Genomic DNA, 11,726 nt, shown 5'->3' with positions numbered 1-11,726 from the left:
GAATCTATGATCCAAGTGTTTGGAGATGCTATATATATATATATATATATTTTTTTTTTTTTTGTGTATATATGCCATATATATATATGGCATATACACAAAATATCCATTTAGAAAACTTTTCTCTGCCAAATTTCTGTTTGAACCAACAAACTCTTAATTCCTGCAAGACATGTTCCTTGCTGCCTAATTACTTCCTCTGTTACCATGGTAACATAAGCACCACAGATTTTTCCCCCCACAGCTTTAGCTTGTTTGTCCCATTATGACATTATTATAAGTGTAATAAGAGAAGCGAAATCTTCTGGAAGTCATTACTCACTCCAAATATGTGCTCATACTCTATTTAGGCACTGATTAAATTCTGAGCTCAATTTGTTCCTGGTTCTACGAGGCCCAGGTGACTAACAAGTAATCTCACTTATCAACTTCCTTTTACAATATTGTTCATTTCTTCGGTTGACATTACTCAGTTCCCTGTGGACTGAACCTGCTTTGCTTCCTACATTTTCAGTCTCACCTAACAAGGCTAAACACCCGACACGGTGCACTTTGCAGGGAACTACAGTGTGATCAGAATGTACTCAAACTCTCAATTCATGAGTCATTCCAGCACAGCAAACGCAGGAGACAAGAGAGGTTCATAGGTTTAAATCAAGCAGTAGACAACAGTGATCCTAAACAATGTACATCTCCAAGTTATATGTAGAAAATGCTTCCAGCCTGCCCAGATGATTGTTATTCAGGTTTTTAAAAATAAATATCAATAATTCCCAGATCTACTTCTGGAACCAGTTGCCCTGCTGCTCCATTCTCTCCATTACTTTGACCAAACTGGGACCTTCTGCTCAGCAGCGGCGGGAACACGTGGAGCAGGTTTTCTGCGGCTGTTTGACTGAACAGGACGTCTCGCTCTGGTTCTCAACGTGTCGGTCTCACCCAGCTCCGGTCTGATCTGCTGTCTCAGTCACCTGATCACACCCACTGCTCCCAGCGTTCACCATTTTAAACACACGAAAGCATCAACACAACAACGCACCAGCTCAGCTGATGGAAGAGAGTTTCATACCTGCACATTGCTGGCTGGTGTTGTGTTGGTACTTGATGAAACGAATGGAACACAAGCGCTAAAGGGAACTGTGACTGTAGCCACACCGTAGTTGGGACCTGTGTATTCCCGTTTACCCAAGTAAACTGCACAGAGGCCGTTCTTAAAAGCGAAGCATGGGTTGAATTAATTTGACGGATTTACTTTATCTGTCTCTCGAGTGAGCAGCAGCCTGAGCTTTTAAGAGCAGCCTCTCTCTTTAGGAAGTTAAAAACTGATTAACTGGAGCAGCTGAAGGAGGATGTTGCCCAAAGTCACAGATCTATCATTAGCCCGACTTCCTGGATGTAACCTCATTCACTTATCTGTGTCTTTGGCCAACTTAATCCTACACCAGCTCGTCAGTAAAAGTTGGATAATATGTCCTTCTTGTTTTTCCTCAGGACGCTATCGCCTGCCAAGTCTCCCACTTCCTCCACAGGATCCATTGCGTCCAGCAGGAGATACCCGTACCCCATGCCCCCTCTCCCCGACGACCAGAGGAAAGCCAACCGGCAGAGCGCCAGGGCAAGTATCACCCACAACCAGGCTAGATCATTTAAACATAAATAAACAAAACTCATTGGATATTCTTCACTGGCCTGCACAAACTGGGCCAGGTCAGACTGAGACATCCAAGTGGGCAGAAATAAAGCTTTACGCATCAGACAGATGGCAATATTAATTTCCAAAACATCATTCATTATTTAATCTTTCATGGATACACTTGGAGTAGGCCCATAAACAGAAATATCAGTGTCCTATGTTCAAAGTAAATGTGATTGAGGAGATCACTCTTTGTAAAAAGAGATGAACGGGCTGTGATCTGGATCAGAAACATGGGAGACTGTACATGGAACCACAGGCAGATGGGCTGTCTGTCTGTGGTTCTTTCAGCCTAAAGAGACAAGAGGAGTGTGTAGGTGTGCGTCACAATAATGAGCTATAATTCCCTCCAGCATGCTTTGAAAATTCAAATGGCCTTACCCGATCCCGTGGTTGTCAACAAAATTATTTGCACTTATGAAAAATAACCATAATAAGACACTTTCGAGAATCTGGAGCCAGCGAACTGACAAGTATTCTTATTTTGAAGGGTCTTGCTTTTGCATCTTAGTGTGTACACCAGTATATATCTCTGCCACAATGTTTTGGGGCAGTTAGTGATTGGAACGGGGGTCTACAGCCTTACTTAAAAACAATCTGGGGGGATCTAAAGAGAGAATTACAAAAATGCTGCTGGAAGTTTGAATCGATTAAAGTGTTATGAAAAAGCAACACCTCTGAACCACATCTCGAGAAACAGGTATGAAGTGACGAACCAAATGGAACAAAGTCTGTTTCTTCTCTTTCCAGCTGTGGGAGACTTCAATATAACAACAATCTGCAAAAGGACCTTAAAGAACTACACTTGTCTCTCCTTTTCTACGAATGACAAACACAAACATGAAGCAAAATTGACTCTAAGCAACTAAAGCGAGAGAGAAAGGGAGCCCCCCCAACCCCCACCCCCTCCCCTTCTACCGGACAGGAAACAGGCACAGGTGTGGTTGAGTTAGTGTGTACAAGTATCTCTGAAGTTGTCTCGCCACATGGCGTCTTTGAGTGGATCTCTAAAAGATGATGAGGCGCGCCGGCAAAGAAGCAGCTCCACATCCACTGCAGACCAGCTGGAGCTCAGACTGAGCTGTTCCTGTCTGCCCCGGTCTCACCAGAGAGACTGAAAGACCCTCTCCTTCTCACCCACCCTGGAACCTTTTACCCTCCTCACACTGTATCCATCAGCTCCACCGCCAGAGCAGTGGAGCCAGGAGCATCCCATCATGTCACACTTATTTTATTTATTATTTTATTTTTTTACAAGGTGGGCTTTCATTTTGACGCACGCAAGTCACCGTAAAACTCCCACACTGTATGCATGACACAACCGTTGATCCACGTCCTCCTCCCACTGAGAAGACGAGAAGGGCGGCGGTCTGATCTGAAGGGGAAGCATGCGAGGGGCAGTGATTTTAAAACCTTCTGTCGGCTGATAGTTGAAACCTGTCGTGTATCACCACATATAGCTCCTCACCCCACCACATGGACTCCGCCCTGCCCCGCCCCGCCCCGCCCCATTGTGGTTGGTTTGTGTGTATGTGTGTGTGTAAATATGTACAGTAAAATACACAGAGTATGTCTGCTTTTATTTTAAAAAATGAAAAGATAGAGAGGAAAGCCTCTCCTCTTTTTTTCTGCTGGATCTGTAAATTTATCCTGGAGACCTGTCAGTCTTTGCTCTGTCTGGGTTTCTATTCTATTTTTTTGTCTTGTATTATTTCCTCCTCTGTGACTGTGACCTCTATAGCTTTTCTCCATCCAATGCAGAATGTAAGTGATCTTCTTTTTTTTTTTTTTTAATTATTATTGTTCTCACATTCTCATCCATCTGTGTGAGACACACGCAGATGTCCTGATTGTGGCACATATGAGCGTGACTGAGATGAATCTTGATGAGTATTAATTTAGCCAAATTTGACTAGTTTTCGGTGCCATTGCTGAGTGAGATTAATGGACTGAGATGTGTTTGGTGTAGGTATAGATATGCCACTTTTCACTCATGTGGTTTTTGCAAAAATGTTTCCAATGATGAGGATTTGTTTTGTTCCTTCTGGATAAATCTGACCAATCTGCTCCCTTTGTTTTGCTCAGGGAGCGACCTGAGCCTGAGCAGATGAGGTGAATGTGGCTGAAAAAGAGAACGGAGCCAGAATCTGGAAAAGTTGTGATTAAACTGTGCATTTTGGATTTAGCTGTGATGATTGAGATATTTAGCCTTGTAAATGATTAACTTATGCTGTACAGTGCTTGCTGTTTGAGCTTGTGGAGACCAACAGCATGACAGTTCTATATCAAAATTAAGTTATTTCTCCGGTAGGCTATTTGTGGGACCATAACAGGAAACGAGCATGTCACTGAAAGACTTTCCTCCCCCTGACTCATTGCTTATTCCTGATGTCCCGTCTGGCTTGTGTGCCACAGACTCCAGCGTTCATGTCAGGAGGCCACGGGGTTCAGAGATTATTGAAAATTGCATATTTTTTGACTGATGTCATGCCAGTTAAAGTCCCCGGCAGTAAGTTCTCTGTACAGTTCGGCCCCATCACACTACCTTGTGTAGAAAACTGTTGTTTGTCATTATACCGTCGTTTAGCTTTCGTTCCAGTGTTGGCACTTTTACATTTGTAATTCATGTATGCATTAGGACTGTATAGGTAATATGAACTTCACAATATTGGACTAATATTGCTACTAGTATCTTTTTTAAGTACCTTTGTAATGTTCACTTTTTCTTTTCCTCAGCATTATGTACAGCAACTATTGAAATAGTAATTAAGTGCATTATTGTAATTATATGTGTTGATGAGTTTGAATGGAGACATGTTGAGTTTACTTTGTGACACGTTTCTCCCCCTGCATCTCCTGATCTGTATGATGTCAGGTCGGGACACATGTTGTGAATGAGACCTGCCTTCGACTGAGCTTTTTGCCTTCGCTCTGGTCCTCCTAAAAGTATTGGTCAGTGTCCGGCGGCCCCTATTGTACTCCTGAGAAATGTTTTTAACATCGTAACACTGTGCTACGGCGAGGCCCTCGTCCCGGCGTCCTGGACATTGCACTGCACAACACTCTGAGGACCCCCCAGGGAAGGACGGGAGGCTGCGGTGATTGCTGTGATTATACATCTGTCAAAAAAATCTGCAGCTTCACTGACTCTGCTAAAAGTCCCACCTTCCCGCAGACGGGCCCATCAGCTCCGTCCAGGCCAGAGACTTGAATGTATTTGTGAACTGGAGCAGGAAGACCACCCGGTCTCAGCCCTGTGCTCCCATCCTGCCATCGGCACTCTGCTCCGGGAACCCCCACCCCAAAAAACAACCCTCTTGTACTAATTCAAATACTGCAGTTCTGTAGTTTTTTTTATTGTTTATTTTTGCCTGTATGCTGTACAGACTGACAATGCAAAAATCAACGCCCATATTTTTTCTCTTAATCATTCAGTATTGTAATATATTTAATATAAAATAAAACTTTCATCAACACACGTGTGCACTGCCATTACTTAAACTAAAGGAAATACTCAGGGTGCAGCAAAAAAAACTTCAGAAGTCACGGTAAGAAAATAAGTTAATTATTCATATGTTCCTGGGCTTTCTACCATGTTACAAATTAATTTCTTAGGGTACACCATTTTGTGTCAGATTTTTGAGCATTAACTAATTAGCAAAATGTGATTTACCTTTTAAAATAGTGAGAAATTCTTGTTTGGTAGACAAATAATAAATGTTACACTTTTAGAAAGTAATTTGTAGATTTGAATTTATGATATTGAGGCAGGAAGGTGTGTCATATGGGTACTTAATTATGTGAAATATAAAGTGGGTGTGTTGCTCCTGTACAAAACACAATATTACAACCTGAAACTTTTAATACTGCGACAATGTTTCACATCATTTGATTTCAAAGCAACGACTGATAATATATTGCCATGTTAGTCGACATACATTATAAATTACAATATTAGAAAGTTAATTTCATTTAAGCTCAAGCTTTTCAAAACAATTGTCATATTATAGCCTCTGGTTGAACAACAAAAAGGAAACATATCTGATCTTGTATGTAATAGTTTGATATACTTGACTTTTATTGCTCATAAGCTAAAAATTTTGATATTGGGGAAAAAAAAGCCTTTAAATATTTCATTTCATATGTAATGAAAAAATAAGTTTCACTCTGAGAATTGTGTTTATAATCCTAATGTAAAGAAATAAAATGTGAAAACATATTGTGTTTCACGTTATGATGTGGTAAAGTTCCTCCATATCATGAGAAACTTTTTTCAAACTACAGTATATTTATAGAACGTTTTGAAATATATGGACAGAGTGAAATATAACTCAAAAAATTCTGAAGTAAACAGTCACATCTGAGTGTCAACCCCCGACCCACATCATGAGAAACTTTTGATATCAAACAATCAACTGTTGGAAGAGATTGAACATCTCTTCTTGTAATCAAAAGGAAAAAAAACAAAAAATTATTCGGATGAAATTTTTTGGGAATTGTTGGTTAAAATAAGCAGGAAAATGTATATTTATAATTCTTTTATTAAACAACACAAATAATTAAAACAAAGACGGGGCCTTTGTGAAGGCATCAGGTTCCAATCAGGATACAGCAGGTATAAAAAGCATTCATGTAAGAGCATGATAGATGCACCTCTTCTCTTCTGATTCACTTGATGTAGAAGGAACCATCACGCTGCTTTTAGAGGCCTGATCCTCTCTGAATAAACAAGACAGCAGGATGCAGCTCACAGGAGCTCCTCTAACTGCACTTATAAAGTGTCACTTTGCGTTACGGCCGCTCTCGTCTTCTTTTCATGCGAAGCCGCCTAAACTCCAGACCGTCACTCAGAAGACAATATTTATCCAGCACTTCACGGTTCCTTCAACTACTCAGCACAGAGACTCCGGCCTCTCTGACATCAGGTTCTCTATGTCACACTGAGCTGCGTGACTTTGCCCACGTGCATCACAAACGCTTGTGCGACTGACTCCTCAGCGCCTGCAGCTTTTCTTGATGGAGCCCTTTAACCTCCGTGAACGCTTCCTGCTCCAGAGACTGTCGGAGGCAGCTTTTTAAGTCACCTATGCCGAAGCCGGTCTGGGCGGAGATGGGAACCACGTGTCTGAAGGTCAAGTAGTTCTTTGGTATCATGTCATCAGGCAGCAGGTCAGAAAATTCTGTAAAGGAGAAAGAAGAGAAACTGAAGCCGACATGTAGCGGAACAGAGACCGTTGGCTCCGAAAACCTTTCTTTCCAATGACTTATCAAGCCGAGAAGGCGGCAAGCAGTGGCTGTTAGCTGGACATCCAGAACCACAACAATTTGAAGTCACTGAGATGATTACATTGGGTTTATTAGATTTATTTATATGAAAATAACCCACAGTAAGTTAGACTATATAGAATGAGTTTAGCTTTTGATTTGTGATGTTTTCAACTGATCAGATGACCGCCGACGCTTTACAACATTATGTTTTCCTTTGTTGTTTATTAATATATTTTCTCTCTTGTTGAGACACAAATTTTCTAGATTAAAAGAAAACTTAATTTCAAATAATTTCAAAGTTGAATGTCTTGGCGACCTGGATTATAGTCCAAAGCCTTAAATTGAATACAGAGTTGAATGAGGAGATTAATCCTTAGGTTTAGAGGTGTTTTTGGACAATAACCATCAGCTCATTGGCATCATAACTAAACCAGTAAGTTACACATCTAATAAATGAACATTTATTTAAAAAAAAAAAAAAAAAATCTATTAAAGATTGAGAAAAGAATAGGGCTTGACCGATTATAGCCGTTAGAGAATTATTGTAATCTGCCAAAAGTTGGGTGATTGACGAGGTTCACACTGGTTTTTCACTAATAAAAAGGAAATTTAATGTTTTTCTGATGTCCTTGTGTTCATGCTTTTACCGTTTTGATGTGACATACTGACGCACGTCGTGACTAATCACAGTATTTACTTTGACGCGTCACCTCAGCACTAGAAAAGTTAATCGGCCAATATATCAGTTATCTGAATTATTCTATTCCTAAACATCGGAATCGGTATTGGCCCCTAAAAAAAAAAATCAGTATCGGCCGGGCCCTAGTAAGAACACGGAAATACCCTCTGGGTTCTGCAGTTGCTCCTTCAGCTCTGCCAGTTTGTCCTCGGCGTCGGGCAGGTCCATCTTGTTCACCACCAGTAACGCAGGTTTGCTCAGCAGCTCCTCTCTGTACAGCTCCAGTTCCTTCAGGCAGCAGCCACAGAGGACAGAGGATGAAAAACACTAATCATTCCAGGAGTCACCAGAGCAGTACAAAAGTCTCGGCTCACAGCTTCAGACTGACCTTGGTGAGGAGCTGCACGGCTTCGAAGGCCGACCTGCACGGGGTTTTACTCGCCAGCTGGAAACCGCTGACATCTACCTGCAGAGATACAAACCACCGCAGAACGTTTTATTTACGGACACTCACGCATGTGTGTGTGTGTGTGTGTGTGTGTGTGTGTGTGTGGTCGGTCACTACACACCACAAATAATAGCTGCTTGGTCCTTTCCACGTGTTTTAAGAACTTGTGGCCCATGCCTTTGTTCATATGAGCCCCTTCAATCAGTCCGGGAAGATCAGCCACAGAAATCTGTCAGAATAAAGGTAAACCACTAAAATCTGATAAATCACATTTAAAAAGAGATGGGAGAGGAGATGGAAGCACAGATGAGTATTTCCACCTGTTTGTAGTCTTCATACATCACTTTCCCGATCTCCGGCCTCAAGGTTGTGACTGAAATTAGTAACACAGATTTCAGAAAGTGCAGAAAAGCAACCTGGCATGCGCAGCAGAAACTCAAACTCCAAAAACAAAACTACTTCCAAAACCTTTATCTCCCAGAGTTTTTACTTCAATGTTAATATCCTTTAGTAAGAGTAATGCTGAATTGGTACATATTCAGCTGAAACAGAAGCACAACCGGGAACACATTCCAGACATGTGTAGTGTCACGTTCTTACATGCGTAGCTGGCGACTTGCGGCGTGGCGTTCGAGAGAGCCGTCAGGAGTGAGGACTTCCCTGCGTTTGGAAACCTGGTGATGACTCACAAAGACAAAGAAAGTGAATGTGGTTGTAAATATGGGCCTGAAATCAGGATGCTCATGTGAGTTTCTCAAAAAAAAAGGGAAAGACTTAGAGCTGGTGAGGTTTTCCAGACCAATATCACAACTGAACTCTGATCTCAAAATCTCATCTAAAACTCGAGCTTCAAGATTAAGCCCCTTTGCAACCACACTCGTACAGCACGATCAGACTGACTTTATCCAAAACAGACACGTTCTTCTGTCTGGCACCTCTTTAATATTTTATGCTCCCTCAGACATCTGAAGAGAGATTTATACATTTTTATTTTTTATACTGTTGACTGTGTAGAAGTCCCCTACCTATATGCAATGTTAAAAAAAAAAAAAAATTCCCAAATGCCATCTACATTACTTTACTCAAATTCTACTGTCAAAATAATGAATACTTAAGATACCTTCAAATCAGAAATTTTGTAATATCCCTCCTGGATGACTGTGAACCCACCACACCTGACCCTTTTTTCTCTCCCCAATTATTACTTTTCTCAAAATTTTGCTCGTCTCGTGACAACTACATTTTGTTTTTAGAAATGGAATGAGGCAATGTATGCCGGACTGAATGTAATATCATATATCAATTGCATGTTTCAGGATAAAAACATTTTCTGTTCTCACCCCACAAGGCCGAGGTCGGCAATGAGCTTGAGGTCCAGCCTGATGTGTTTAGTTTGCCCTTTGCTGGGCTGAAAGGCAGAGTGGAAACAGCCACCAGACCCTCCTTTTGCCACTCTAATGCGATCGCCCACAGCATTCAGCTCACCTTGTAGAGAGAAGAAAAAAGAAAGGGTTTTCACCACATCAAAAGGGCTTTTACTTTTCTCATATTAGTCAGATTAAAACAGAAATAAGGCCTCAGGGATCATGGGACAAGAAGGTGCAGGATGTTTTTATTCACAAACGGTTCAAAAGCTTAATAATTCTCCACCTGAACTGCTTTAATGGCAGTGAAGAAAATGGAAGAGGAGCTAAACTGAGAAGGTTCAGGTCACTGGAGACTGTATGAAGCTGTATGTGAGCAGTAAATATCTGAAAAGTTCAACAGGGCAGCACTATGCAGGTACCTGCATCAGCTGATTATTACAGATGTTTATTGTCTTTATTTCAAAAAAACTAATACAATTTTTTTTTCATTTGTTCTGGAAAAATGTGAGCCTTGTTAAAGGCAGGAGTGATCTAATGATCAGGGTCATTGGATAATTCGACCAATCCAGAGTGAGAGAATCCAAACACAAAAGAGAATATTGCAGCAGACTTTTTAAAATACCAATAACTTTGCCATCATCAGTGGTGACAGTGATTCCAACAGGAGCTGAAATCTCCTTGTCCTCCCCTTTCATTCCTTTCAGAGCTCGAATGCTGTTGAAAAGAAAAAAGGAGCTCTGATTAACCCGTGACAACAAAAGTAGTACAAAACATTAAGAGAATCTCTCAGAAATTCGGGTGATGTCAATAATGCTGCAAGATTTTAAATAAAATGCTGAATTTGTATAAAACCTGCTGTTTGCTCCGACTCTGCCCACAAAACGTTTGTCTGGGTATTTGTCCTTGATCCTCTTCAAGGTCAAGTCTTTGGCCGCCACAACCCAAACATCTCCGCCATTCCCGCCTTGTCCCCCAAGACGAGGTAAACCCATGCCGCCACTGCCTCCACGGGCAAACAGTCGCAGGTTATCCACCAAGTTTCCATACTGAGAAGAAACAGCGAGACCCGTTAAGGTAGGGGGATATTTGGAAAAGAAAGACTCCAAAAGGAAAAAGCTATCTGATTTCGAGAGGCACTTGATAAGCGAGCAGAGATATGTAAGATAAGCTATTCATATTGTATACAAAGCTTATTTTGTTTATTTTAATTGTGGGAAAATAATACACTTTATACAGGAACAGAAACATAAGACATCAGCAACTCCAGCAATCACTCCAACAGGAGCCAGAGACTCGCATCAAACAGAATAATAATAAAATACTTGAATCTAAAATAAAACTAATATAATTTTTGTAGGGATGAATGAAAACAACACGTTTGGACAGTTAAATCAAAGTCATTAACCAACACATTAAAAAAAGGTTTATCTGACTTCTTGGCTTGCCTTTTAATCAATTAGAAACTTAATTTTCTTATGATTAAGTCTATTATTTTGAACTATTTTAACGGCTTTAAATGTGTTAATTGTGTGCAACATTTGATTTGCACTCAAGATATTTCTGTAATTCATTTTCCATTCAATTATCATTCTTAGTACAGGTTTTGAATTTCGTTAACCTGCATGAAAGATACATACGTCCGACTGGCTGATTCTACATGTTTGCATAAAAACTAATGTCAACGTCAATCTTTTCTGAGCTTTGCATAAACACAACTGGTAAAAAAAAGAAGAAAAAACAGCATAAACCTGAACAGCACCTTAAATAACAGCAACAGCTTAATTTATACTGTTTGACAGTAAGAAAACTGACACCATCACAGACTGAGCTTTACAATGTCACACAGCGGTGATGTTTACACTGACGGCTACAATTCCTGCTGTCAAACATTATAAAAAAATAACCATCTTGTAATATACTCATCTTCTACTGCAGTACTAACCTTCCGGAGGCAGATCCTGCTGAGGTGGACCATCGTCAGTGGCGTTTATTGCCAGTTTTTGAGTTGTAACCACAGCTAGCTGCTCGCACACATGTGCGGAAATGTTTTGGTGAAGGACCGGAAGTTATTGATCCATGTTCGTTCATTGGTCGAGACAGCGGAGAGGCGGGACTTTATTGGACTCAGCTTCCGGTGTTCCCACAGTCGCGAAAAAAATAAATCAGAACCAGTTCATCAGCTATATTGGCCAGGTATGTTTAACATACAAGGAATTTGACTTGGGTAGACCGTGTTCTCCTTGTACAAATGTAAACATTAAATAATAACAA

The 11,726-nt window shown here is 40.8% G+C and overlaps 1 protein-coding gene across 1 annotated transcript; it reads right to left on the bottom strand.

Annotated features, from left to right (window-relative positions):
• Positions 1-5,540: 5,540 nt before the first annotated feature.
• gtpbp10 (GTP-binding protein 10 (putative)) lies at positions 5,541-11,505 on the bottom strand. Its single transcript, XM_080470917.1, has 10 exons — positions 11,398-11,505; positions 10,308-10,501; positions 10,078-10,169; positions 9,429-9,573; positions 8,689-8,762; positions 8,409-8,461; positions 8,210-8,317; positions 8,029-8,106; positions 7,805-7,928; positions 5,541-6,873 (listed from the first exon to the last, which is right to left on the bottom strand). Exons 1-10 carry the CDS (start codon positions 11,428-11,430, stop codon positions 6,662-6,664), a joined length of 1,113 nt encoding a protein of 370 aa, XP_080327043.1. The 5' UTR covers positions 11,431-11,505; the 3' UTR covers positions 5,541-6,661.
• Positions 11,506-11,726: the final 221 nt, after the last annotated feature.

Source organism: Lipophrys pholis (assembly GCF_963383615.2).
Source record: "Lipophrys pholis genome assembly, chromosome: 9".
Taxonomy (NCBI): domain Eukaryota; kingdom Metazoa; phylum Chordata; class Actinopteri; order Blenniiformes; family Blenniidae; genus Lipophrys; species Lipophrys pholis.
This window is presented reverse-complemented; position numbering and strand designations above follow the sequence as displayed.

Excerpts from the sequence above, each read along its gene's own strand:
- gtpbp10 (XM_080470917.1), bottom strand. The coding sequence starts at position 11,430 with ATGGTCCACCTCAGCAGGATCTGCCTCCGGAAG. Across the intron at positions 8,318-8,408 it reads TGTATGAAGACTACAAACAG|ATTTCTGTGGCTGATCTTCC; the intron begins GTGGAAATACTC and ends TTATTCTGACAG. Across the intron at positions 8,107-8,209 it reads CCAAGCAGCTATTATTTGTG|GTAGATGTCAGCGGTTTCCA; the intron begins GTGTGTAGTGAC and ends GTATCTCTGCAG.